The 27,847-nt window shown below is 36.3% G+C and overlaps 1 protein-coding gene across 2 annotated transcripts; it reads left to right on the forward strand.

Annotated features, from left to right (window-relative positions):
• The first annotated feature begins 22,353 nt into the window (after window positions 1-22,353).
• Window positions 22,354-26,125, forward strand: LOC144553395 (polyadenylate-binding protein-interacting protein 7-like). Of its 2 annotated transcripts, none has more exons than XM_078301537.1 (6): window positions 22,354-22,752; window positions 23,580-24,222; window positions 24,514-24,889; window positions 25,016-25,086; window positions 25,246-25,370; window positions 25,612-26,125. In XM_078301537.1, exons 2-6 carry the CDS (start codon window positions 23,635-23,637, stop codon window positions 25,898-25,900), a joined length of 1,449 nt encoding a protein of 482 aa, XP_078157663.1. In that variant the 5' UTR covers window positions 22,354-22,752; window positions 23,580-23,634; the 3' UTR covers window positions 25,901-26,125. The 2 variants fall into 2 exon arrangements, with proteins under 2 accessions (XP_078157663.1, XP_078157664.1); XM_078301538.1 differs by having other exon boundaries at window positions 22,474-22,758.
• The last annotated feature ends 1,722 nt before the right edge of the window (window positions 26,126-27,847 follow it).

Raw genomic sequence — 27,847 nt, forward strand, 5'->3', positions numbered from 1 at the left:
AAAGTTTGTAAAAATAATTAAAAAAATTCTATTAAAGATTATGGCCCTTTGTTGTTGTAAAAAATATTCATCTGATGGACGGTCAAACAAATTCTCAATTTTATATAATTTGATTACCAAGCAATCTATGTAATGTTCTCCAAGTTCAATGATTTGGATCAACCACTTGCTATTTTCAATATGCTATTTTCAATTTTATGAACTTTTTGAACAGTTTGCAGATCGCCAAAAAGACAACTTTTATCGAACTTAAAATTTGTTTGATGAGTGGCCTCATCTGGTACAATTGGTATTGGAATAGGTTGCTACAAGTATGTACTAAAGTACAGTTCAAGTTGCTATAATAGTGACAATATATGCATTTAATTTGCGAATAATTCGCGTATTAAATATTTTTTTGACATTTTCGAACCGTATTCCGAATAAAACATTTTCAAGGTGGACTTTGAGAAGGCATTTCGATAATACGCCGGTTAACCCTAAAAAAAACGCAAAAAAAACGTATAATACGTTTTATTCGTGAATAAAACGAGTCACGAATTATTCGTGAGAAAAATGTGAAAAAAACGTGATTTTTTTTTTGGTTTTTTTCTTATTCTTTATTACCGAATAATTTTCAAATTATACCCGAATCACAAATTTTTGACATGTCACTATTAATTAATTTTCAGATTGGTAACAAGAATTTACCAATCCCAGACCCTGATTTGTAAAATTTCTTCATGTAATTTTCAGGGGCTAATCTGCAACATGTTCCATTCTTGTGTGAAATTTGAATTTAAATTTGTACAATCCTTGAATTGGCAGATCTTCTTAGTGCATTCTTGTGGCAATCTCATCAATGAGATCATGAATATTTTTTATTTTTTTCATAGATGCTCGTGGTGTTTACTATGTGGTTCAAAGCACTTCAGCAGTTAATTACTATTTTAGCTTTGAAAATTAAAATGTCAATTTGATCGTTGAGAACAGAAATAATTAGTTGTGGTTACTGTAAAGGACTAAATTATATTTTTGAGATAGCAATGTTGAACTTCATATCTAGTTAAATGTTAATTGGGATATGTGTGACCTCTTAAAATTTAAAAACCAGCACTAGAGCTGTAGAGCAAGCCTTATTTGTTTTATGAGGTTTTTTTTTTTGTTTTTTTGTGATATTAGAGAATATTATTTTTGTTACTGGACCAAATAATTATTTAAAATTTGAATATATTTTGATACAATGTATGTTGAATACTTTGTTAATTAGTGCTAATTTATCACATGCTTCCAAAACAATTGCCGTGTGTGATATATTGGGTTTAATTTAGTGAGGACAGGACAAATGATATGGTCTCATCTGTCATGCTTATCTACGCAAACTGATAACAAGTCACAACCACAACAACGCAGGTGGGGCCTACGTTGACAGGAAAATGAAATAAATTTGCTACGATCATTACAGGGTCCTAAAATTTCAAATCCAACCTTTTTATTTTTTAGATTGTACAAATTTCTATAGAAATTATTTTTTATGCACGAATCTCAAAACCAATAAAATGTTGGATTTGGAATTTTAGGACCCTACAATCCCCTTAGGATCGTAGCAGATTTATTTCCCTATTTACATGGTTGAGTCATTTGTGTGGGAAATAAAACCGATTCGCTTAGATGAATATAACAATACGATCCCCGATGTAAATATAACCGATTCGCTTAGATGTAGAGTCAGATTTTTGAATTATAGAGATTAATCTCACGTATGAAAAATTAATTATATAAAAAATTCTATAGATAATAGAGATCATGTTGAATGATTTGAATTGATTGTTTGAACTTTAAAAAAATTATATTGTAAGATGCTGTAACTATAGATGTTTTAAGTGGGTCTCTTCTCTTATTTTATATTTTATATACAAGTATATTTTTTATTTTTTTTCTTAAACAAAAACGCATGACAAAAAATATATTTTGATTTTTTTTTCTTTTTTAATTCAAGGGTTAGAAATAGACAATTGTCTTTTTCTGAGTCCAATTTTGTTCATAAGTATAGTTATTTTGGTATGTCCACAAAAATAGTTATTTTCAGAGACGCTCATGAAAATGCAAAGTATTTGTGTTGAAGCAATTTGCGTTAATATTTTTCTATTGATAACCCCATGAAAATCAATATTTTCACGAGTATGCCGATGTAAGTTAATTTTTTTTTTTACTCATGCATGCATGTAAATCTTATTATTGTAATAGTAAATTATTAGCCATCGAAGTGGCTTGATCCTGTCGATCATCCTTTGTTAGCGGTTGATTCAACAGCAAAAAATAATTAAGCTAATCATAGAATATCATGAGATGTTTCCTTGTAATTTTTTTATTATCCAATATGGGTTGGTTCAAACTTCAAAGAGTAATTAAGGAGCATTTGGTTCATGCTATAGATTACTTCATGGAATATTAGAATTCTAGTGAATATAATATTAATGAATATCATTTATAATAACGTGTTGTTATCGTGTTACCAATGAATATTATTTATGTAACACCAATGAATATTTATCAATATTCATTAAACCATTTTCGCTAAATACAATAATGAAAAATATATATAACGACTAAAATATATAAAAAATTGTCTTCCCCTAAATGATTTTTTTTTTTTTTTTTTAGAGATTCTCAGCTCTTTCTTCTACTATCTTTTTATAGCCAAATTTCATCTAGGTTCCTCAAGAGTCAAGAGTTAGAATTTACTTGAGATTCAGAAATACATATATTTAAAATTTAATATCAAATAATACATCTGGTACATCGTCTGAACCAGGAGCGAATATACACTATATAAGAATGGGAGTTAACTGACTTTCGATTTTTTCCAAATTTTTTATTTGCAGCTAATTTTTATAAAATTTACAGTAAAATGTTACAATTAGTATAAAATGACTCTCATTCGCATCAAGAAAATTTTATATAATTAATCTTCATTCACATTTGACCTCCATAACTTGAAAGTCTGATTCCGTATCTAATATGAACTATTTAGACTATTCGTATGAAAAAAAAAAAGGTAGGATACAAGTGAATAGACTAGGGGTGTCAACGGGTACGGTAAGGGTCGGGTGGAAGCATTTTCATATCCGTACCCGTCACAAATTATCTTTATCCGTACCCTATCCTTACCCGTTACAAATTGCCTTACCCGCATCCTACCCTTACCCGTTGTAGTTGTCGGATCAACGAAACGGTAACAGGTAAATAACAGTTAATACTTTAAATATATTTAGAACTAAACTGAAAACATCTTTGCATCATTTCTATTCTGTACAAGTCGGTACTAGAGGAAAAACCTTAAACAACCAATAAAATAAAATAAAAAAACATCATAATTCATAAAGAGACAAAAACAACCAAACCAAAAACTCAAACAGGAAGTTGAATAGCGCCTATAAAAACTAGGACCTCTCATACCAATGGTGTGTTGCCCTTGATTTTTCTAAAAAAAACCCTGTAGTTTATTGAAATTATAACTTACCCCAAAAAAGTTATAAATCATAAAGAATCTCATCAATTTCTCATCTTATCAATTTCACCATCATGAAAATTTAAAAACAAATTCCAGAGTTTTACCCTTTTGTCCCTAGGCTGATACTGGTAAGTTTTAATCCAATTTTTCTTCTTTTATTTTTCGAATCTGTTCTTATACTGACATTGCATAGTTGCATTTTTTGCAAATACAAGTATCATAGAAATACTAACAACTATATATAAATGAAAATTTTGAAAAAAACAAAACAAAAAAAAAAGAAATTGAAATATACAAAAGATTTTCATTCTTACTCGTCATCATGATCTATGCTATGGTATGACTTTGTATTTTGCTATTATTCAAGAAATAAAATTGACTTATTTTTTCAATATTTTTTACTCTTTACACTCTTCCACATTCAACCGAACACGATCAAAACAGTACAAAAATAAAAGTATATTCCAAGTTCCATTTTTTTTCTTTATTTTTCATTATTCCACCTTTTCACCATTTTTTTTAATTATTCCACCCGCCGAACAAGAATTTGTATTGTACTTGAAAAAAAAAAAAAGTTAAAAAAACATCCATTGTGGATTAGTGGTCCAATTTAAGGTGATTAGCGACCATCATTGGTCCCCTCCAATTGATGAGTCTTTTTGTTTTTGCACCACCCCATCAAATTTGGTGTTCTTTTCCTCTGTCCTATTTTTGGCTCTCATCAAAAAAAAAAAACAAAGGCATGGACCATGTCAGGAGCAACCTGTCACTAAGCTCCACATATTCATAATATTTCCAATTTTACAAAATAAAATGAGTGAGTCTATGGTACTATGCATATCACGGGTTGGTCCGTAATACGGCTCAATATTCGACTTTTCAAAATTCAAATGGTGAACCGTTCATCTTGTTCTCCATATTAATATGTATTTGGAGACCAAATTTTACATTTTTTGAAATTTTTTTACTATTTTTTAGATATTTAGAAAATCACTTGATCTGAAAATTCTGGACCATCCAAAAACAGTGATTTTCAATAAATCTAAAAAAATAGTAAAAAATTTCAAAAAATATAAAATTTTGTCTCCAAACACATATTAAAATGGAGAACAAGATGAACGGTTCGGATCGACTGTTAGAATTTTAAAAAGTCAAATATTGAGCCGTATTACGGGCCAAATCGTAATATGCATAGTACCATAGACTCACTCAAATAAAATTCATATAATGGAATACAACAAAAGAAAGAAAGAATTTAGAACGTAAAATTGCACACTAGAAATTTCATTAATCAAAATAAAATTTTGTAATAATTATACAAAATACAATTCATATAATGGAACACAACAAAAGAAAGAAAAAATTAAGTAAAATTGTACAATAATGATTTCAACAAATTAACGACATTCAAATTACTTCTTAAATATAATCAATTAGGATAGACTTCACTTTTTAGGAGAAAAAAAATATATCATTTTATTCCTTCTCTTCTGAAATGTTCAACAATCCATAGCTTAAGACAATCCCACTAACACGAATAAGTTATTGACAGAATTATTTTGACTTTACACAAGATGCAACTAATGAAAACAATGAAAATTTATATAACCATGGGTCGCATGAAGTAAAAATAGCTATGTCAATATTTTTACCTCCACTAACACCTGAATTTTTTATTAATAGAAAAATTTAAAAATGTATATTGACAATGAGGAAGCAGTTTTCAAATTCAATATATAAGAAAAACATAATAGTCTATAACGTCCAGGACGTTATAAATCACAACATCCTGATTAGCAAAATCAGATTACCGCTAATTAACAAAACATAACCAAATCATTTGGCCTTATTACTTAGCTCTCTGGACATTGAGAATGATAACATCCACAATATTTTTTTATTTTTTTTTACGTTGTTTTGCTAATTAGAGCGAGGAGTGATTTGAATTAACGGGACGTTATGGTCTATAACGTCCAAATGATATTATAGACTGTCACGTTATTCTCATATATCGAATTTTCAAAAATTTATTTTTTATTGTCGATATATTTTTTTTAATTTTCATATTAATAAAAATTTCGGCACTAACACATGCAGCCTTATCAAACTAGTAGCACATCAGATTTGAGATGTTTTGTTCCCTACCTAAAACTGTACGAAGCAGCAGTCGTTATTAAACTTCAATTATCAACCTTTTTCAGAAATTAAAAGCTGCATCAAAGGTAATCCAAATTTCTCAGGTAATAATTTCTGGTGCATTCATTACAATTTATGGTGCATCAATTTTTTTCTGGTGCATTCATTACAATTTGTCAGGTATTAATTTCTTGGATGCCATAGAAAAAAATAGACAAAGGTACCATCATTTGCTTGGGGAACCGAATCTCCTGCCCCCTTATGGGCAGGAAATTCCTGCCCTCATATTAATCTGGCCGTTCAATTTACTTTAAGATCCGCGTTGTGATTAAGCGTTTGATGAAACAGAAAACTCCTCCGTTAACTATTTTTTCCTTCCCACTAATCTCTCGTTCTCTCCTTCCTCTCATGGTTTCTCCTCTCCATCTCTCGTTCTCTCCTGTGCTCACTCGCTCTCCCAGTCGAGGTCCTTCCCACTCCCCGAGCCACACCGCTTCTCGCTCAGACGCGCTGCATTCTCCCAGTTGCGCCTTGGCTCAGCGTAGTCTCTCTCGCCTCGCTCTCTTCTCTCACCTCTTTCTTTCAATCCACCGACTTCGCTCAGATTCTCTCGCTCGATCTCTCAGCTCCTCTCGCTCAGGTACGTGCACTATCTCTCTCTCTCTCTGAGTTGCTCTGATTTGTGATGCTGTTTTATTTTGTGATAAATTGGTACTGTTTTATCACTGTACTAACAATACCAGTTAGTAAATAAGTGGTACTCTTTTTATTTTGTGGTAAATTCTCATATCTGTGCCTCATCTTTCAATCTACTAGAGCTCATATCTTTACATATGAACTGTTATACTGGTCACTACATAGAACCTCAAGTAACCATAATAGATCAGGGAGTTGGTGCTGGATCTTGAAATCAACTGGTACCAGTTCAGAACCTACAGCTTATGGTACCAGTACAACATACTGAAAGGAACAACGCAGCACTAATCCAGCACCAAATAATTAATAATTGGTACCAAAATAATAATTGAGATAAATTATAGTATGAATGGTACCAAAATCTAGTACTTTCATAAGAAACAACAAATAATAAGATTTTGGATATGGCTCTAAGTACCTTTACGTTGGCGAAGGAGCTGGACATATATGGTCTCAAGGATGTGCCTCTGTTTTTTTGTGCCCCGAAAAACCTTTATCAGTTGTCGGTAACACATGATTATGTGAAGTAGATGGGTTGTTCCTGTTTTGTTTGTGTAAATAAGTAAATTAAGTCAATTAATAAACAATGGATCTGATGGTTGTCATTTCATATTTCATGGTTGGTGGAGCTGATCCATTTCTTTTGAATAAAAAGTAAAAAAAATGTACAGAAGAGGAATAAATAAGACATTCCCATAGAATAAATGCACATGACAATTTATTTTATACAACATCTATTTGAATTTATAGTGTGCCAAGTGCTCGATAATTGTATAAACTTGCCTTTATACGAATAAGATAATTACAACTACCATAAATAAAGCACCAAAAAATTTTGTGAGATAAATAGTGATGTAGTCAGAAGATATCCAAATAACTACTTTTGTGAGACAATAGCGTTCGTGATATAATTGCTGTGCAATACAATTTAGTTTTGTGTTTAGTTCTCTTTGTTGGTGTGTATGGAAACACATGAATGACCTTTGTTTTGTGGTTGGGACTAAGATCAAAACTAACAGAAATTTAATTATAATGATTAACTCTATGTTTCACTATTGGACATGTACTATGAAAGATATATCAAGGATGCCTTGGCTCAGTGGGTGCTAGCAGATATGAAATGCATCTCTCTTCAGACTTGGGATGATGGGGGCAACACAGATTGTGCCGATGGAGGAAAATTCAGACTTGAAATGCATCTCTCTTCAGACTTGAAGATAGAAATTTATCTATCATTTTGTTTGGTAGTTTGGTACTGTATTGGTTGTAGTTAGATTGATTAAGAACCCTAGATTTGGTTTTGGAATTTGTTGCCATGGTCCCTTTTAGTTTGGTACTGTATTGGTTGTAGTTCGAAATGTTTTTAATAGAGAATGCAAAAGATATATTAACAAGCATAGAGAAGAAATTTAATTGAGATGTTTGCTGTTTACCCAAATGAAAGAGATGGAGAGAAGAAACGCAGGAGAGGAAGGAGACAACGAGAGAGATCAGATATGGAGAGGAAGGAGAGAACGAGACAGAGAGAGATGGAGAGGAGAAACAGATGAGAGGAGGGAGAAAACGAGAGATTAGTCGGAAGGAAAAAAAGAGCTAACGGAGGAGTTTCTAAGTTTTCCGTTCCATCAAACACTTCATCACAGCGTAGATCTGAAAGTAAATTGAACGGTTAGATTAATATGAGGGCAGGATTTTCCTGCCCATAAGGGGGCAGGTGATTCGATTCCTTTGCTTGGACAATTCCAATATATATCTTGTGTAATTTTCTTCATAAACGTTAAATACCAGACCTAGTTTTACCGGAGGAGAATAACTTTTGATACTGTTATGACCGAAATTTTTATTAATATCTAAAAAAAATACTAAGTTTCACAAAATATACAAATTTTCTGAAAATTTTCAGAAATAACAAATTCGCTGGATTATTCAACATAAAATCCAGCCTAAATCCGCTGAATAATCTAGCAGATTTCCTATTTCTGTTTGATTATTCGCCGAAAATAGAATTTTCTGATTTTTTATTTTAATTAAATATAAAATATTCTTATTTTTTTATTTTTTTTGTTGAAATATTAGAAATATTTTTATATTACTTGAAAAATAGATGGAGTACTATAAAATTGAATTTACTAGAAAGACTGCGACAAATAATCCGGAATAACTTTTTTTAGGAATGATTTTTTGCAGTTGTAAAAAAACTTATATATTTCTTGGCGTGTTGCTTGACAAATTTTTTTTTGAATCTGAGTTATTGAACTCGGATCAAACATACGTGAAAATCTATCATTGTCATGGATCGTGTAAATATAGTATAATTCATTTTTAAATATCAAGCTTTTAAAATTATAAAATATCTTCCATCACAATTCACAAGGAATTATCAAATCAGCAAATTCTAAAATTAATCCTTTGAAAGTATTGATTATGAAATCTAGTGTTGTATATATATGCATGTATGATTAATTTTTTGCTTAAACCTTGAATTTTTTTTTCCAATTATTGTTTGGATTTTTGGTACTTTTAAACACACGTGAATAAACACGCATACAAAATGAGATACGTACATACCTACGTACATACGTACGTAGGTAGACAGGTAGTAAGTAGGTACATATCTACGTACAAACGTATTTGGAGTGTAGAGAAGATGAACTATTTTATTTCTTTCCTTTCTCTTTCTATTACATGGCTTGTTTCTGGAGCCACTCTTTTGAAAACAACTATTAAAAATGAAAACTAGCAACTAAAAACTAAAATATCATTAATATTTGTAACATTTTGTAATTAATAATTGCGAGAATATATATATTTTTTTAGTGAAAGTTGAAGATCAAACAATCTAATTGTTTTATATTCACAAAAAATTCTTTAATCCAGATTTCGAACCTGTAATTTTTCAAATAGAGAGTATTATTTTTGTCACTAGACTAGAGATTTGGTTTTCAAAATATTAATGTTTTAATGCGATCGAGTAATATCTTTTTTGTTTGTTTGTTTTTGAAATAAAAAGTTTTATAAATTCTGATATATATTTCTAAATATCTCTAGTACAAAATTAAACTTAAATCATTAATGTCTATATTAAACATACGGTTCTGTATAGTACAAAATGATTGTTGTAGGTTTGTGATAAAGAAATTTTGATGATAATTATATACAAGGAGGGTTCAAATGCCTCCATTTTTAAAAACTTTAATAACTCAAAATTTAAATCTTAAAATTCAAAATAAAACCGTTGGATATGAACTACATCATTTTATCTATGCACGTGTAATAAATTATGGCATTTCAACTTTGTTTTGGTTGTCATCTTGAGCTTATAAAAATGTATACTAATGTGGATAATTTCTAGACAGTGATTTTTTAACTTATTGATTCACATAAAAGCAAAATGAAAATGTGATAATTTTTATGGGCACATAGAGAAAATAACATAGATCACATCTAACGGTTTTATTTTGACGTTTAAGTTTTTAAAAATGGAGGCATGATGGAGGCACAAAAAATGGAGGCATTTGAACCCTCCTCATTATATATATAGGTAAGATGTAGAGTTCAACATTTGTGTCATTTATTTTTTAAGAGGAGGGTTCAAATGCCTCCATTTTTTGTGCCTCTACTATGCCTCTATTTTTTAAAACTTTAATAACTCAAAATTTAAAACTTAAAAGTCAAAATAAAACCGTTAGATGTAATCTATGTTATTTTCTCTATGTGCCTGTAAAAAATTATCACATTTCAATTTTGTGTTTATGTGAATCAATAAGTTCAAAAATCAATGTCTAGAAATCATCCACATTAATGCATTTTTTACAAGCTCTTGATGGCAATCAAAAGAAAATTGAAATGTCATAATTTTTTACACGTGCATAAATAAAATGACATAGATTATATCCAACGGTTTTATTTTGACTTTTAAGTTTTAAATTTTGAGTTATTAAAGTTTTAAAAAATGGAGGCATTTGAACCCTCCTCATTTTTTAATACTTGTAATATTTTTTTTTTCTATCCGTTACACCTCAAGTCGGAAGGAAAATCAATTATATTAATTACAAATATACAAGATTAAAGCTTTTCTCTCATGTACCCTTCACCTTCGACATAATTTTATCACCCAAACACGATTCTCGACAAAAATCTTTGTATTCTTTCGATTCCATCCCTTCCTCTACACTCCATCCAAGCAAGGTGCTATTTGAATGCCACGCAATCCGTTTGGATTCTCTCAAACCTTTTCTTGATACCAATTTCCCCACCCATTGGTCATGTTCGGCAACGAAGATTAGAGTGTTGCAGCTTAAGAGTTTAAGCTGTGCTAAGGAGGAGATGTTCGGCTAACAAAGGCTTAGAGTAATGAAGCTTAAGTGTATAAAGATGCTAAAGAAAGGCTCTAAGGAGGCACTTTTTCCTAAGCCTATGTTTTTTTTGGCTTAAGAATTTGCTCTAAGGAAGCTTAAGAAAGGTGTTCTAAGCTTGTCTAAGGAATTGTTGTTCGGCTAGCTTAAGCAACTAAGAAAGCTAAAGCCACTCTAAGGAGGCTAAAGCCTTGTTGCCGAACATGACCATTGGGCTTTACCAAGCGACAAAAAGTTTCCATTTGGTTACAAATTGTAACTAAAAAGAAAAAAGGCCCATTACGCTATTCCCCATTTTTGAAGTTAGATTTTAACAACAATATTTCACAACACTGTTTTTTTTTTTATTTTAAAGAATATAACAATACTATGCAAATTTTTCTATCATGTACATACGCATTTATATTATTTTGAAATTAAAAATTTTATATTCAAACAATTGAAAAATATGAAAAAAAAAAGTTTTAGGTACCAAATAAGCCGTCTGAACTGGAAAAATTTGGTACCAAATTCGGAAAAAAAGTTTTAGGTACCGAATTCATGTATTAGAAGTAAACATAATATATATATTATTAGAACATTTTAAAATAAGAATACTACAACATCTATATTGGATTTTCTATTCTAGTTTCTAACCTGATGTGACAGATTTTAATTTTTGAATATACGAGAATTTCATAATTAACAAATTTTCTTTTAAAAATTAATTTCTAATTTTTACGCTGACAACTTTATAAATCCTCATTTGTTGACTGTTAATTCCTAATTTTAGGTTGCTCTTCCATTTCTAACTCATAGTATAACATGACAATTCCTAATTACTTTTATAATTGAAAATTTCCTAAATTTATTTATTTATTTATTATGGCTATATTTAATTCTATCGATATAAATGTTACTAAAAATTAAGAAAATAAAGGATAGCCGAAAAAAAAAACTCTCTAGTCTCTCCAAATTCTCAATCAGACGTGCAGCTAGTGTTTTGACTTTTGAAAACTGACCAGTTCAGAATCGGACCGGACCATCCGTAGAATTGTTCCGGACCGAGGAAAAAAGGTCTTAGCACAGTTTTTGGTGAGTTTTCTCTACTAGACTCAGACTAACTTGGGCAGTTCTAAACCGTGGATCGGACCGTACCTAAATTGTGTTAAATCAAACTAAACTCACGATAACCCGTGCCTAAACCATGATAACCCCGACCAAACCGTGCCTAAACCGTGATAAATTGAATCAAATCCGGACAGGACCGGACCCAAACTTCTGGTTTTTTAAACAATTGATAAAAAAAATGGACCGGACTGGACCAACCCGTGTAGATTTGGACCATAGTTCTTGGACGGATTTGAGCCAACTATTTAAAACTAAACTCGCCGGATCCGAACTGTGCTAACCCGTGGACCAGAGAGATCCATAATCCGACCAGGTTTGAACCGGACCGGATCGTTTGATCAACACTACGTCTACGTGCAACAGCGAAATTCAGAAACCACGTATTCGGCAGCGAATAAACAAGAGGGGAGGGGTTTTTGTTAAGGCTGAAAATGGAGCCGGATTATCCGGTCCGAATCCGCTCCGTATCTGCATACAATCCGAATCCGGATTAAACGGAGCGGATACTATTCGGATACGGATCTGGATAATTTATTGAATATGAATAACACTGTCGGATCTGGATACGGATATATTTGATTGATGTTAAACGGAACGGATATCCAATAATATCCAAAAGAGCGGGTTACTAAATTTTTACCCGAATCCACTATCCAGCCTTTCACGCGGGGTAAAGTGAAACTACCTTTTGTTTTTTCCTAGAAGAAAATCCAACTTTTGTCACTTAGGTCACGTGGCTGCATTAAAGAGCCCCCACATACACTATTTCTAAGTATATAACACCTGCAATCATAGTTTATATATATTTTGTGGGACTAATAAATGCATACAAACCGGATATGCGTTTTCTTGAGAATGAGTTAATTGTTTTACTTAATATCTGACATGTCTTTTTTTTATATATTTTGTTCTTTTTTGTATTACTAAAATTAATCTGTTTTAATTATAATACTTGTATTATATTATATAAGTTGATTATTCGAGTAATTATTTATATGACTTAATTATCCGATAATTATTTGTTTCGTATTCGTATTCGAATTCGTATCCATGTATTATCCGTTTTGTATCCGTATCCGTTTAAGGCGGATTTGGTTTTAAATTTTGATATCCGTTTACTATCCGTATCCGTATTCGTATCCGCTCATTATCCGACGAATGCGGATATGATATCAGCATTATCCGCTCCGTATCCATTCCGTTTTCACCCCTAGTTTTTGTCCAAACGGTTTTGAATAAACAAGAGACCGTATTTCGTCCAGTGTAACAAAATGCAGTCTATGCGGCTGCATATGCGTATGCGGTTCCGAACCGCATAGAAAATTAATATGCGGTTCCGCATATTCGGCCGCATAATTTTTGACCGCATACCGCATATGAACCGCATATGATCCGCATATGAACCGCATATACCGCATATGAGTTCGTATGATCCGCATATGAACCGCATATGAACCGTATGTGATCCGCATATGATCTTGTTATTGTGTATTCTTATATATGTATGTTGCTTTTATATTAGAGAATAATGGATATAAAATAGTTCTACAAACATGTATATTCTTATTATTGTTGTGAGATTATGTTTCCAAATATATATGAATTTTTATTTTAAAATCCGCATAAAAATCTGCATATGCGGCTGTATATCGTATATGCGGTATGCGGTGACCTTCCGCATAACGCATAGAAACCGCATTTTATAACATTGATTTCGTCTATACTCGCTTTTTTTTTTTTTTTTGAGGAAAAACCCGTAGGTATTTTATTGAATCTTAAAGGTGCATTACATGGGAAAATAAGTAAAATAAATTAAAACCTAGTAAGCGAAAATTACCACTACCCAAAAAACCCGGAAATCCTAGGAATTAAAAGACCGTGCTGTAATTTTAGAACTAACTTATCTATTCCTATTTATCTAAATGTTAAAACTTGTGGGGTCTTCTTTGCAAATAACCTCTCCTGACATCTTGTGTTATTTCTGGTGGTTCTGAAATACCCCTCGTCTCCTCCTTTCAACTCAGAATTTACCAGTAACCGAAAACTGCTTGAATCTTCTTCCCCTTTGTCTGCCTTTACTCCCCCTCCGTATTATGACGGCCCCTTTAATGTCTCCCTAGTTCGACATCTTTAAACGTAAAGAATTGGGGGTTTAAAAATCTCTCCAGCTGCTTCCATTGTGAGTACGTGGGATCAAGTAATCCCCCACTGTCCTGCTGATTCCTTCTTGCCCAATTTGACATCTCGTGTGGTCCCTTTGCCGCCTCTCTTGTGACATGTCTGATTTGAATATTCCCGAGTTGATCCTGTGCTAATCTTCCGCATTGGGCGACCGTGTTCGCCGCTTTCCATGATGGCAGGTCCTGAATCGAATTGATATTTACTGCGTCTACCAGTACTTTACAATCCGATAGGATTTGAACTCCGTCGCTCTCCAGTGTGTGTGGTTGACTGGTGCACAGTTGCAAGGTGTGTAGAAGCGCCACTGCTTCCGCGTGCAGCGGATCCTCAGCTGTCATATACCCAAATGCTATTTTTTCTAGCAGACCCCTCTGGTTATAGGTTGATACGCCCCATCCCGCCCTTTTGGAAGTGTCCCAAGATGCATCAGTAATCCAAATTGCCTTGGATTGGGTAATGTGAATTACTTGAGCACCTTTTGGGATAATGTTTCTGGCCTTGATTGTTGTAGAATTCTCTGGTTGTATCATTTGTTTTGCCTGCATCACTATTGATTCTGGTTTTTCTTTCTTCCCTGAGAAAATCTCAGCATTCCTAGCTTTCCAAATACACCAAATTTGATTGCACAAGAAACTGATTTGTTGGGGGTCCATGTGATCAGTGAGATCAAGTAGCGCCTTTGTGAAATCCATTGGTATCATATCCACTCGCAATGACATAGGTGATATGTACCATGTTGCTCTGGACAGGTCACAAAAGAAAATAATGTGGTTGAGGAATTCATTTTCCCCACTACATCTCTGGCATCTGGGATTGACGGATTGAATCCGTCTATGCATCTCAGTAAGTGTTGGTAGTCCTCCATGAACCGCTCTCCATAGGAACATCCTTACTCGGGGAATCAGGCCCTCCCATTTCCATATCCTTTCCCATGCTCTCAACTTTAATTGTGAATACACTATAGGAGACCCATTTTGCTCCTCTAGTAGCCTGTATCCTTCCTTGGTGGAGTAAGTACCTTTCTTGCTTTTCTCCCAGATAAGTCTATCCTGGATTAACGGTTGGTTGGTTGGCTGTTTTGCCGTTGCATTTATGGCCTGTAACGCCCCAGCATTAAAAGTACTCAGTATCAATTCTGTTTTCCAGGACTGAGTCTCTTGATTAAATAAGGCATTTACCGTGATATCTCTCTGACTATTAGTGCATGCAAGTTGGGTGCTCCAGCCCTCAAACCAAGGCTGGTTTACTGCCGAAATTGTACTCCCATCTCCCACATGCCATCTAATATTGTCTTTGAAAAAAGATTTATGTGTCTGCACTACTCTGAAAAGGGGGCTTGTGTCCCTTCTGTTTTGAACCGCCCAAAAACCATTCCTCGGATAGTACTTTGCTCTGAAAACCTGAACCCATATTCTGTCGCTGTTTGATGCAATCTGCCATACTACTTTCAATAGTAAGGAATTGTTGAAATTTTTGATGTTTTTTATCCCCAGCCCCCCTTGTTCAACTGTTGCACATATCTTGGTCCAGCTGATAAAAGACATATACCTTTCATCTCCTGTCTTTCCCCATAAAAATCTTCTGAGCACTCTGTTGATTTCTTCTACAGTATTGGCTGGCAAAGCCGCAACTGTCATATAGTAGACAGGTATGGAAGTGAGTACTGCTTTAATAAGGGTTACTCTTCCTGCGAAGGAGAGCAAACCTATCTTCCAGCCAGCAAGTTTTGTATACAGTTTATCAAGTAGTAGGCTGTGAGTAATGTCAACCTGCTGCCTTGATTGTGTAGCAATCACTCCAAGGTATTTCTCCTTTTCATCCGCACCTCGTGCCTGTAGTTCCTCCAACATTTCTTGTCTGCATTCCTCCTCGCAACATCCACTAAACCAGATTACCGATTTTGCCGGGTTGATCGCCAAACCCGAATTCTCCTCAAACTCTTGGAAAATACCCTTGAAAGCTCTTACCTCTTCTAGGGTAGCTTGCCCTACCACCATTAGGTCATCCGCGTAGAGTATGTGTGTCAGAGTCGGTGCCGTGTGTGCCACTGTTATTCCCTTTATGTTTCCCTGTTGCAGTTTTTGATGGAATTGCTTTGTAAGGCATTCCATTGCCAAGATAAACAGATACGGGGACAACGGGCATCCTTGCCTCAATCCCCGACTTGGTGTTATGAACCCCTGACCACTCCCGTTCAGTAACACCGTTACTCTACTCATTCTCATGGATGTAATTATCAATTCAGTGATGCCCGGCGGCATGTTTACCAGTTGCATAACTTGGTTCATAAAATCCCACCGTATCGTATCAAAAGCCTTCCCTATATCTGCCTTGAGCATGAAGGATCGTTCCTTATAGCTTCTTGATTGAAAAGAGTGCAGAATTTCTCGCACCAATATGGTATTATCCGATATGTTTCGATTTTTAATAAAAGCCGTTTGATTGTTGGAAACCAAATCAGCTATGTATGGTTGTAACCTATTTGCAATGATCTTCATCATTAATCGGTAAACAATGTTTCCAATTGTGATAGGTCTAAAGTCTTTCGGTGTAATCGGGTTTTCGCATTTTGGGATGAGGACAATTTGACTTTTGAGCCATGCTTGAGGTGGCCGCCGGTTTTGGAAGACCTCTTGCATAGCTTTAGTAAGATCCTTTTCGAACAAGTTCCAATGAGTCTGGATAAGTCTTGCAGTTAGCCCATCCGGGCCTGGTGCCTTGTCGGGGCCCATTTGGAAAAGGGTTTCCTTGATCTCGGCTGATGTAGGTGATGCTTCTAATTTCCTGTGCTTCTCCTGTGGGATTTTCTTGCTTCCTACCTCTGTCATAGTTTGAAAGTAATCTTCCAGTTGCACTGTGTTGTTCCCACTACTTTGGCTATACAGAGCCTTGTAATAGCGCACGAACACCCCCCTTATCTCTTTTTCCTCATGCGTGATAGTGCCATCTTCCTTTTGTATCCGCTGTATGTAGTTAACTCTCCTCCTTGTTGTTGCAATGGTGTGAAAGAATTTTGTGTTCCGGTCCCCCTCCGTACTCCACTGTTGCCTCGATCTTTGCCTCCAGTACTCTGCTAAGTCTCTTTCTGCCTTGTTATGTTCTTCCAACAACCATGTTTCAACTGAGGGGTCCTGTATACTCGGGTGCTGCATTTGGAATTCGTAAATGCTTTGCTGGAGCCTCTTAATTCTATTTTGGGGGCTTGGAGTCTGTCTTGCCCATGCCTGCACCTCCTTCTGTAAACTAATGATTTTCTCCTGCCACGATAACCCCGCTGACTCTGTCCAATTTTCTTCACAAATTTTGTTGAAATCTGGTGAGTTAAACCACCAGTTTTCAATTCTAAAGCGGTTTGGTTTTGGCGGTGACTCATTTGTTTTAAGAAGTATGGGCGCATGGTCACTCCGGATACGTGGCAGGTGATACACTTGTGCATGTGTATACAGCTGACTCCATGCCGGTGTTGCCACCATCCTGTCTAGTCTCTCAAAAATTGCCGAGGAAGTGTTTTGGTTATTGGTCCAGGTATAAGCCGGACCTTTGAAACCCAAATCCATTAATTGAGCTTCGAACAAAAAATCACGGAAGGTACGACTGTTTCTATTCAAATTTGGATTTCCACCCCATTTCTCCTCGTCTCCAGCTATTGCATTAAAATCCCCAATTGCACACACCAATCTTTCTTGTGTTACAATCCTCCTAATTTCCTTCCAAATGAACTCATTTCTTGTATGTGAGGAGTCCCCATACACACACACAAGGGACCAAGGTTGTTTCCCTGAAGCTGTTACTTTTGCATGTATAAGTGAGAGTGATTGTGAGACTACTTGAATTTGGACACGGTCATCCCAAAGTAGCCAAAGTCCTCCGGACCGGCCCCGAGCCGGTACAAAGGTGTGATTTGGTAAAGGTAACTGTTTAAGGTAAAATTTGGATTTTTTATGGGAGCTTTTGGTTTCTGAAACGAAAGCCACATTGGCTTTCGTAGCCCGGAGGAGGCTATCCATGAATTCTCTTTTCCGTGGGCCTCCGGCCCCACGGCAATTCCAGCTAAGGATATTCATACTTCCGGCGGGGGCATCTCCTTTGATGCCGCCACCGATCTTCTTTTTGGTGCATGGTCTGTATCGATATCCTTGTACTGATCCATGATTATGTTCAAGTTTTGTGCCGTTTGGCGGGAGGTGGAAACACCAGATCGTTTAAATCCAGTATGTCCTAGATCCTTGATTGTGTGGAGGGAGGCTTTGTGTGAGTTTCGAGTGTTTGTGTTGGAGTGTGATCTGTTTTGTGCTCCAGGCGACATATTTGGGTCCAGCTCTTGGTATTGTTGGGCTGTAGCAGGGATTATGGCAATTTCTCTTGAGCTGATGGTGTTGTACTGTGGTTGGATTGTTGGGTTTTGTGTTGCTGGGTTGACTTGGGTTACGGGGATGCCTTGTTGGGTTTGGTTCTCCTGGTTTTGTATTTGTGGTGGTGAGTGGTGTGGTGGGGATGGCAGTAGGCCCTGCTGGTTGCTTTCTATTTGGGCCCGTGTTAGGCCCGGCGAGTTGAAAGAGGGTTGTATTGTCATTCGGCTATGGGTCTTGTTTCTAGGTATTAATGCCGAGTTATTTAACCATAGGCCTACTCGTGGTTTGGTTATGTCTTTCATCTCCGGCCTATCTCTATATTTGGGGTCTATCCTGAGCCGCTCCATGCGACCCCTATCCGGGCAATTTTCCACTTCATGACCCAGTAAAGCGCAATAAAAACAGACCCTATTAATTCTTTCATATGTGATGTAAGCTTTAATAGGAACCCGATTGGTATTGTCTATCATTACAGTTTCCTTTAGAGGTTGGTCTATAGGGATAAGAATTTTGACACGTATAAACCTGTTACCTCCAGAGAAGGTCTCTGTGACATCTGAGATTGGAACTCCCAGTTGCTCTGCATGGGCTAGTATTCGTTCATTGGAGACGGTGTACGGTGGTATTTTGTGCCACTGTGTCCATATCGGCATATGAGCAACGCAAGGGTCGAGTAGATCATCCGGGCCGGTTATCCTTTGGAACACTATTGCATCAGCTCTATAAGTCCAAGTTTCTCGATTCAACACCCTTTCCAGTTCCTCCCCACTTTCAAAATGCACTAGAAAGATGTTTCTTGCGAGAGCTGTTATCTCAGAGTCTGGGTGGATGCCCCATGCCTTCATCATCGTGGATGTGAAGCTGTTTGTGACCACTGTTCGGTCAGAGACCACACGTGCCATTGCACATAAGGTCCATGTGGTGTTCTCAACGGTCCTACTTTCTCTTCCCGTATTCTCCTCGTTCTCCAAACCCGAGTTGAGACTAGCGAATCTTGCTATGAACTCTTCATCGTTCATCTTGCTTGATTTTTGATTGGGCTGGAATTTGTTAAGGAATGGCTTTGCTGCTGAGTTTAGAGAGGTTGTGGGTGTTTTGTTTTTGGTTTGAATTGTTTGGTTTGTATATGAAGGTGGTTTTGGGCTTCCTTTTTGCGTTGGTAGGTGGATGTTGTTAATGGGCTCTTTATGGGTCGTCAGAAAGGGTTTATTGCTTGGTGTGGTTTCTGCCACCTTTTGTTCCAACTTTAAGGTGCTGTATTTTATGGGGGGACCTACTCCTTTTGGGTATTTCGTTTTACCCATGGTGTGTTGGAGACATTCTATCTTTGGTACTGCAGATATATTCTTTTTCTCTTGGTCAGTACTTAGTACTGTGTACCACCCATTTCCAACATTTCTTTGGCTTTCCTGGTGGGGTATGACTGCATGGTGGGAGAGTGTGATATCACCAACTCGGAAAGTAGTTTGTATCCGGGACAAGATGGAGAAGGTGCCAACCTGCACAATATCTTTCCTTTCGTTATTTGTGAAAGGGTACCAGTTTCCATTTTCGGCTTTCCCTTTGACCGTTGAGCATTTATTTTTTGCTGTGCAGCATGTCCGTTCTTTTGGCAGTATCTCCTTTGTTTGAGAAGTGTTTGCAGGTTCGGCTGTGGCTAACTCAACTTGTTGTTGTGTAGGAAAAGGTGTGGTATCTCCTCCAGTGACTATCTCCTTTTCGCCATGGTCCGGTTCTAGTTCAGAATCGGAAAAATCAGAGAAAGGGTAAGGAGGTGAATAGGGTGGGCTAGGTGGCTCGTCTGTACTCAGATAGCGGTGATATTTATCATGTGCCGCAATCAATGACACCTTGTAATAGTCAGCAGTGCCCGCGGTCTGGGAAATCAGAGATCCTTGCTCATTCCTTGTGAGCTTGGCCTCCTCCGGTACCCATGCTTTATATTCCCATCCGGCAATGGAGATGTACATTTTCTTCCATTTGTTTCCATACGGCAAATTTGTAGCCGGTGGAATTCTTCTAGGATCAATGCACACTATGTCGAGAGCTAGCCTAGATCGATCTCCCCGATTAATGAACTCCTCATCAATATGCACAACCTCCCCAAAACCAGAGCAAGCGTCCTGCATGAAATTTTCATGCCAGAAATCCAGGGGGAAATTAGTAATATGTAATCTTACAAGGTAGGGCTTTGACTGCATGCCGGCATCCTCGTCTATGTCAAAATAGCGGAAAGACCATTCTTGCGATACCCCCCATTCATTTCCGGCTGTGATGACCTCTTCATGGTCGAGCCCTCTCGGTAGTTGAAATAGGAATATGTCTTTGGAGTATTTGAGGGGTGCATATTGCATGTAGTTGCCTCCATATGTGCTGCAGAGGTAGTGCTGTACCTGTCCCGGTCCCCCCCCGCCATTTTGGTTGCTTCCCTGGGCTACAACCAGGATCGACCGCTTAAGTCCCTCACGTAGGTGATGGTGTATCCCGTTGCGGCAGAGATAGGCACATCCCTCTCCAACTGGCCGGGATAGGAGTGGGAATGGGTTCGATATTGTCATGACCGGGTCGTTGGTGGTTTGGCAATCCAAGTTTGTGTAGTGAGGAGTAGAGGACTGTTCACGTAGGAAGTGTGTGTGGGAAAGATTTAATTCGATAAAGAGAGGAGAAGGTTATTTGTCTATCGAGCAAACTTAAAAACAGTACAGACAGTTATCAATAAGGCAGGTGGCGTCTCTTAAATGCCGGCATTAACTGAGAGGAATATTTGTAGGGGGCTGTTGACGTAGGGTGTTTGGAGAGCTTCTAGGGTTAGGAGGTAGTGTAGGTTGAGAGGAGATAGTGTAGTGTATGCATGAGGGTGGTTAGGGCGCTAGTTTAGTAGCAGGTGGGCAGAAACCAGTCCTATCCCCTTAATCTCCTTCAAGTGTCATCTCCTTCAAGTGTTATCGCCACCATTATCGCCACAGGTGTGAGGGGAATAGGGGAATCATAACCGAGTCTCTATACTCGCTGAATACGCTGGATTGGAGGAGAATATGCCTGGATACACCCATCTCGCGTACGCTAGACTTGGTTTATAATTACGTTATTAGTCTTATGCCTCACGTAAAGTGGATCCGACGAAACCTTATGCAGCTGGTCCGTTGAATTTTGATAAAACAGGTTTAGATAGGTTTAGATCGCAACTGTTCCTGACCTACACGATACGGAGTGCTCTCCGTACACCAAGACCAAGACTCATCCACCGCTTCCCTCTAGAATTTTTATTCATAGAAATTAATATCAAGTAATATCGGTATTTGAAAGAGTGTGGTGAAAATTAGATGCCATAGACAGATCTAAAAAAAATTGAAACACAATCATTGAAGTCAAAATTAATTTTCTGATTCATTTTATCACATGTCATACGTCTCATTATGAATTGGTCATGTATAATCTTGTTAAATTTAATATATAGTTTCAAAAAAATAACGATTCCAAAACTTTATTTTATAAACAATACAATCTCTCATTCTCTTTCTTTCGACTAATCCAGTAGGACTGAATATTATGTAGTCTACTGTGATGCTTTAATTTTTTTTCGTACTGTACTACTTTAAGATACACATTGAATTCAATATATACATTTGACTTCAAAGTCTACACATTGGATCTGAATATTTTTTTGATCCAGAAGCATTCAATTTACATAATACTTTGTTATTGTTTTTTTTTTTTTTTATGATAGTATGAAGGCTTTATCTACTCACACATTTCATTTCTGTATAGTACAAGATTCAAACTCTATTTCTTCCACTGAAAAACTTATATCACTACTAACTGTATTTAGCAGCAATGACAATTGATTTTCTGTGTTAATGTAACTATATTTATTGGATTCAAAAATAAATTTTGGAACCGAATTTTTTTTTTTAAAGTCCGTCTATGCTTCAAAAAAACCCAACCACTCATTCTAACATCCTATATTATTTTATATTGATTTCCATAATTAAAAAATTCTGGCTTCTCTCGCTTACCTCACCAATGAAAATGAGTGGGACCAAAAAGCAGGTATTCACGGTTCACGAACCAAGTTCACCCATGGATTTTTCGGTCAATAAGTCGTCTCCCCTGGAGAAAGAACGACCACTGAATTATACGAGAGCGAGACCAGAGGCGTGGCCGTTTTTTCTTCGATTTTTTTCCACTTCCCCTCTTCCTTTTTCTCTGTCTTTCCAAGCCTCCTCCCCCTCTATTGTTTCGTGTGGTGTAAAGTTGGCGAGGGAGAACGAGATAAGTTATTTAGGAACTTTTTTAGTGTTCACTGTTCACTAACTTTTCGGATCTGGAGGTGTTAGCTGGGAGATATAGAAGCAGAGGAAGGTTTTCTTTTGAATGCTGTTAATGGGTCAATTTCCTTTTGTTTGTGTACGGATCGATCTCGGAGAAGGTAAAGGTGGATTGAATTTGAGCGTTTTTTTGTTTAAATTAGATCTCAGTTAAGATATGTGCTTTACTGTTTAAAAGTATGCGATAATGACAGTAGATCTACTTGCTTCGTTCAAACATTTTGGTTGATTTTTTACTTCTATTGTAGTTTTTTCTCTGGCTTAATTTACCTTAGACATCTTTTCAATTGTTCCTCGGTGTTTATTACTGTCAAGCCATATCAGAAAAAAATATTGTTGCCTTTTCTTTTCCTTATTTTAATTAGTAGTTTCTGTTGAGCCTCTTTATAATATACTGTCTTCATTTGCTAGTATTTGTTAGTTTGGGACTTTGGGTAATTCCATTGAAATATGTATTACAATAGCATGATGTTGTACTCTGGCTAAGTACACTTAAGTTATCAAGAACTCTCTATTATATTAGGCTTTCCTCTTGCAGCTTGTTAGATCCAATCATAGTTCATTTTGTGTCATTATGGCAATCTCTAATATGTGTGATGCACTATTTAATTTTTTTTTTCAATGTAGACTTTTTTTATGTATTTATTTGTGCTCTAGTTCAACACTCAATTTGTAAAATGTTGAAAGATAATTTTTATTTTTGTACTGTCCAATGTCATGAACAAAAAGAAAGCTAATATAATTGGCATTTATGATTTACAATCTGTTATTCTATACTATCTTTTAGAGCATCTGCAGTGACCTGTATATAAAACTGTAGTTGTTAGACTTCTTGTATTAAGCTTCTGCATGAGATTGCTCAAGTCCTCGTAAGTGTGTTTTTTGTAATTTGAAATACATGTTTGCTTATTTGTAATTTGATTTTCAGGTCATGGTTAGATTCTAAGGGCGAATATTCCTTCTTCAAGTGCCTCCATGCAAAGATGAGCTTTCCAAATAATCAAATGTCAAACCAATTCAAGAAAACCACATCCCTGAATCCAAACGCAGCTGAATTTGTCCCGTCATTTCACAGATCTGCCACATCAACTGTTACTGTTTCGGATGCAAACAGTTCATCCAAAGAAAAGGCAACCCTAGACAGGACCGACTCGGCAAAATCAAACACTTCTGAGGATGAAGCACGTCGGTACTGGCAGAGCCAACTGCCTGATGACATAATTCCTGATTTCTCGGCCCCAGAAAAAGACGAAATGGAGACAGTTCTGCCCACATTGGATAAACTGACATTAAGTGCAATTGAGGATCCATTTTCTAGTTATACAGGGGATGTCACACAATCTGGTTATTTATTAGGATCAAATAACTGGGATCAGATTGAGAGTGAATTCGATTTGGGTTTTGTCGATGGGAGCTCCGGGGACCATGGTGTGACAGCAGATACTAGTTATGACCCTGTAGATTACCTTGTCTCACAATTTCCGGGATTTTCTGCCCAGAGCCTTGCAGATTTGTACTGTGCAAATGGGTATGATTTAAATGTCACCATAGAGACACTCATCCAGCTTGAGGTAAGTGGTGACTGTTCAGGTTTCAACAAGTATAATTTAAGAAGATTCACCATCTTGTTATCAGAGAAATGACCTTAACTTAATAATTAACCATGCACATTTTTAGAACTATTTCATGTTGAATTGTTATGTTCCCAATTTTTAAAGCTTTCATGAACAGATCTAGTATGTTTGCCACTGTGCAATAGTCTCCCCTGTTAATAATAATGATAGCATCAAAGAATAATTACTAGCACAAGTGACATCACAGACTGTTTTTGAGGCTCTAAAGAATATTTTTTTAATATTCAGATGCAAGTGGATAGCGGGGCCCATCCAATTTCGAACCTTAACCCTTCTGCACCGAATTTCACCATGGGTGACTTTCCCGCACTTCCAACTGCAGAAACTGAGACAATTCTCTCTAACACTAGCCGGCCTTCTATAATTACTAGCACAGGGACTAATTTTGCATCAGCTGTGCGTAAAGTTAATCCCCCGGAACCTCATGGTAGGCTAGAAAATAAAATTGCCTTAGAGTATGGGACCAGTGTTGGTTCTAGCCAAGTCTCACAAATTTCACCAAGACAGTATAATTGGAGTAGTAAACCGGCTCTTGGTAATAAGCTTCCAGGTGGTGGGCCGGCCCGTGCAGCACCCGTTTGGCTTGAGACCGGCGAAGCAGTTGGTAATAACACTTAGAAAATTGTAACATCGATACTTGATATGTATTGCTTGTCTGTCTCCCTTTTTTACATACTTTTTATTATGTTATATACATTATCTTTTTCTCATGTTGTTGTTGATTCTACAGCGACTATATATGCGGAAACTAGAGAAGAAGCTCGTGATTATGCTCGTCTCAGGAATATGTGCTTTGATCAAGTAAGAACTCAGTACATTTTATTAGCAGTACGAGTAATTATTTTATTTACGATAATTTAATTAGAGACTAGTTGGACTATCATTTATTCTTTTTTGTCTCGTCAAATAATTATAATTTATTAAATTTTGCTGATGAACTGGTTGCATTACTGTTTGTAGGCAAGGCAAGCTTATTTGATCGGTAACAAAGCTCTTGCAAAGGAATTGAGTGTGAAAGGCCAGCTTTACAACCTTCAGATGAAAGCTGCTCATGGCAAAGCCAAAGAAAACATATATCGCCAGAGGTCTTATTTCTCTCTCTTGAACTATAGTTGAAATCAACTACCTACATACCAAAACATTATTTTAAAAAACGAGTTTTGTGGTAGTACTGTGAAGGCAAGGGATATTTTTCAAACTCTTAATTTCTAATAGTGCACTAACAATAAACCCTTATAACTATTAGAATTTGAAATGTACATGTTCGACATTGTCTCCTCCCAAGGAAAACTGTATAGTTTTTGTTTTGGTCCTTTGATTTTGCAGAAACCCAACTTCATCCTATGGGCCAGGACAAGCGCCATTAATCGACTTACACGGACTTCATGTGAGCGAAGCAATCCACATTCTAAAACAGGAGCTCTCCATTTTGAGAAATACCGCAAATGCAACTGGAGAGAGATGCCAACTGCTGGTGTGTGTTGGTACAGGCCACCATACCAAGGGGTCCCGCACCCCAGCTAGGCTTCCCATGGCAATCGAACAGTTTCTTTTGGATCAAGGCCTCCACTTCACACAACCTCAGGCAGGGCTTCTCCGTGTTAGTATTTATTGACAGTTGGATGTTAGCTGTAGGTGACAAGGGTAAAAAAAGAAAATGACAAAGAAAAGTGGAAAAAGCAAAAGAAAAAGATGATCTGGAATGTAGCATTCCTTTTAGTTTGTATATCTTGAGGCTGACAACTATAGGCCAGGAATTGTAATCCATGCGTATAGTTTGATTCAATTCAGATTTATTTATTCTGGTAGGTTCAGTTTAAGTGTACCTAAAATTAATCAAGTTACGTGAAGTTTTTTTAACTTTTAGGAATCTAGAGTTAGTTTGAGTTACAGGTGTAGTTTTATTTTCTGAATCTGATACTGTTATCGTGTCAGTCACTGAACTGTTTTTCATCGTCTCATTTTCTTAAAATTTTCAGTTAAAAGTCGACTAGGTTTTTATGGTTGATACGTGGCTTAAAACTCGAGTAAATATTGGAATAATATGGTTCTGAGTCGGAAATGTCTATGCTTGAGAGAAAAAAATAAACAAATTCAGTCGGAGACGATATTTGTTTTCCACTATTTTTAGACGTGTGGGTAGAAGTTGAGAAAAACAGGAGCAACGAATTGGAAGAAAATTAATCAGCCGAACGGGAACTGACCCACTAACCTAGGGCTGCACAAAAAATTTGTAGTTTGTGATTCGATTCGAGTTTGATTCAAAAAAATTTGTAAAAAAATTGATTCAAAATAGTTTTAAATTAATTCAAATTAAATTCAAACTGGACCTGGTTCGTTTGAAATAAGTTCACGAACTATTCTAGTTCGAATCTCAAAGTAACGTGAACCGTTGATTTTTGCTGATGACTTATGTTCGCTGATAACTTAAAACTTAAAATATAAAGCCGGCCAGTCATAACTTGTAAGTCGTAATCCTCGCTCTTAGTTCTAAAATCTTAGACAACTTTCATCTCTCGCTTTTGGTGATTCACTCTTTCTTGTCATAAAAAAGTTCTTAAAAAATTTGAAATTAAATTCGTAAAAAAATCAATTCAAAATTAATTCAAACTAAATTTAGTTCGAAATTAATTCAAACTATACTCAAATAAGTTAGGTTCGGTTCGATTCGTTTGCAGCCCTTGACTAACCTCTTGCGGTTTCGCTCCCATTTCCATCAAAACTCGAACTGGAAGTCACCAACAATTGTAATTTTGAAATCCTACTAGGGTTTATCTTTCTTTCCCTCCCCTCTCTGAAATCCTCTTGTCGCTCCTTCCATTTTCATTTAGTTCAGATCGAAACAAGCAATTGCCATTTTAGTAACAGAAATACAATGTCTTCTCTTCTTGTAAAGAGACTCTCTTTCTTCTCCCCCTCTTCTATCCACCACCATCATCATCTAGCCTTTCTGAATCCTCTTCTCTGCCTCTCATTATCAACCAAATCCCCAGAGCAGAAGGAGGTTCCTTTCATGGCGGAGTATCTGATCTCCTCCTCCGGTTTCTCCCCTAACCGAGCACTCAACTTCTCTGACAATAAACTCACTTCACTCAAATCCTCTAACCGGCCTGAGTCGGTCGTAAGATTTTTAAAAGAGACGGGTCTGTCAGATATCCAGATGAAGGCTGTTGTTTCGTTCTACCAGCGGCTTCCGATGTGGAGAAGACCCTCAAACCAAAGGTACGTGAATTGGTGGATGAGGGTTTCTCTGGAGAAGTGCTGGTTCAGTTGATCCAATACGACCCAACAGCCCTTTTGAGGTGCCACACTCTATCCCGCGTCCTCTTCTGGAGAGATTTTGTTGGGAACTGTGATCGGGCTTTGTTAAAGATCATTTAGAGGAATGGTTTGCTAATGAATTTTGTTGTCGATAAGCATGTTGTTCCAAGAATAAATCTATTAAATGAATATGGATTCTCAAATCGAGATATAATGTCATTGATTAAGCATGGAGGAACCTTCACTCGCTGCAACGTGGATTCTTTGAGGCGGACAACTGAGTTAATTGAGGAGCTGGGGA

The sequence above is a fragment of the Carex rostrata genome, chromosome 4 (assembly GCF_964058835.1).
Source record: "Carex rostrata chromosome 4, lpCarRost1.2, whole genome shotgun sequence".
In the NCBI taxonomy this organism is placed as follows: domain Eukaryota; kingdom Viridiplantae; phylum Streptophyta; class Magnoliopsida; order Poales; family Cyperaceae; genus Carex; species Carex rostrata.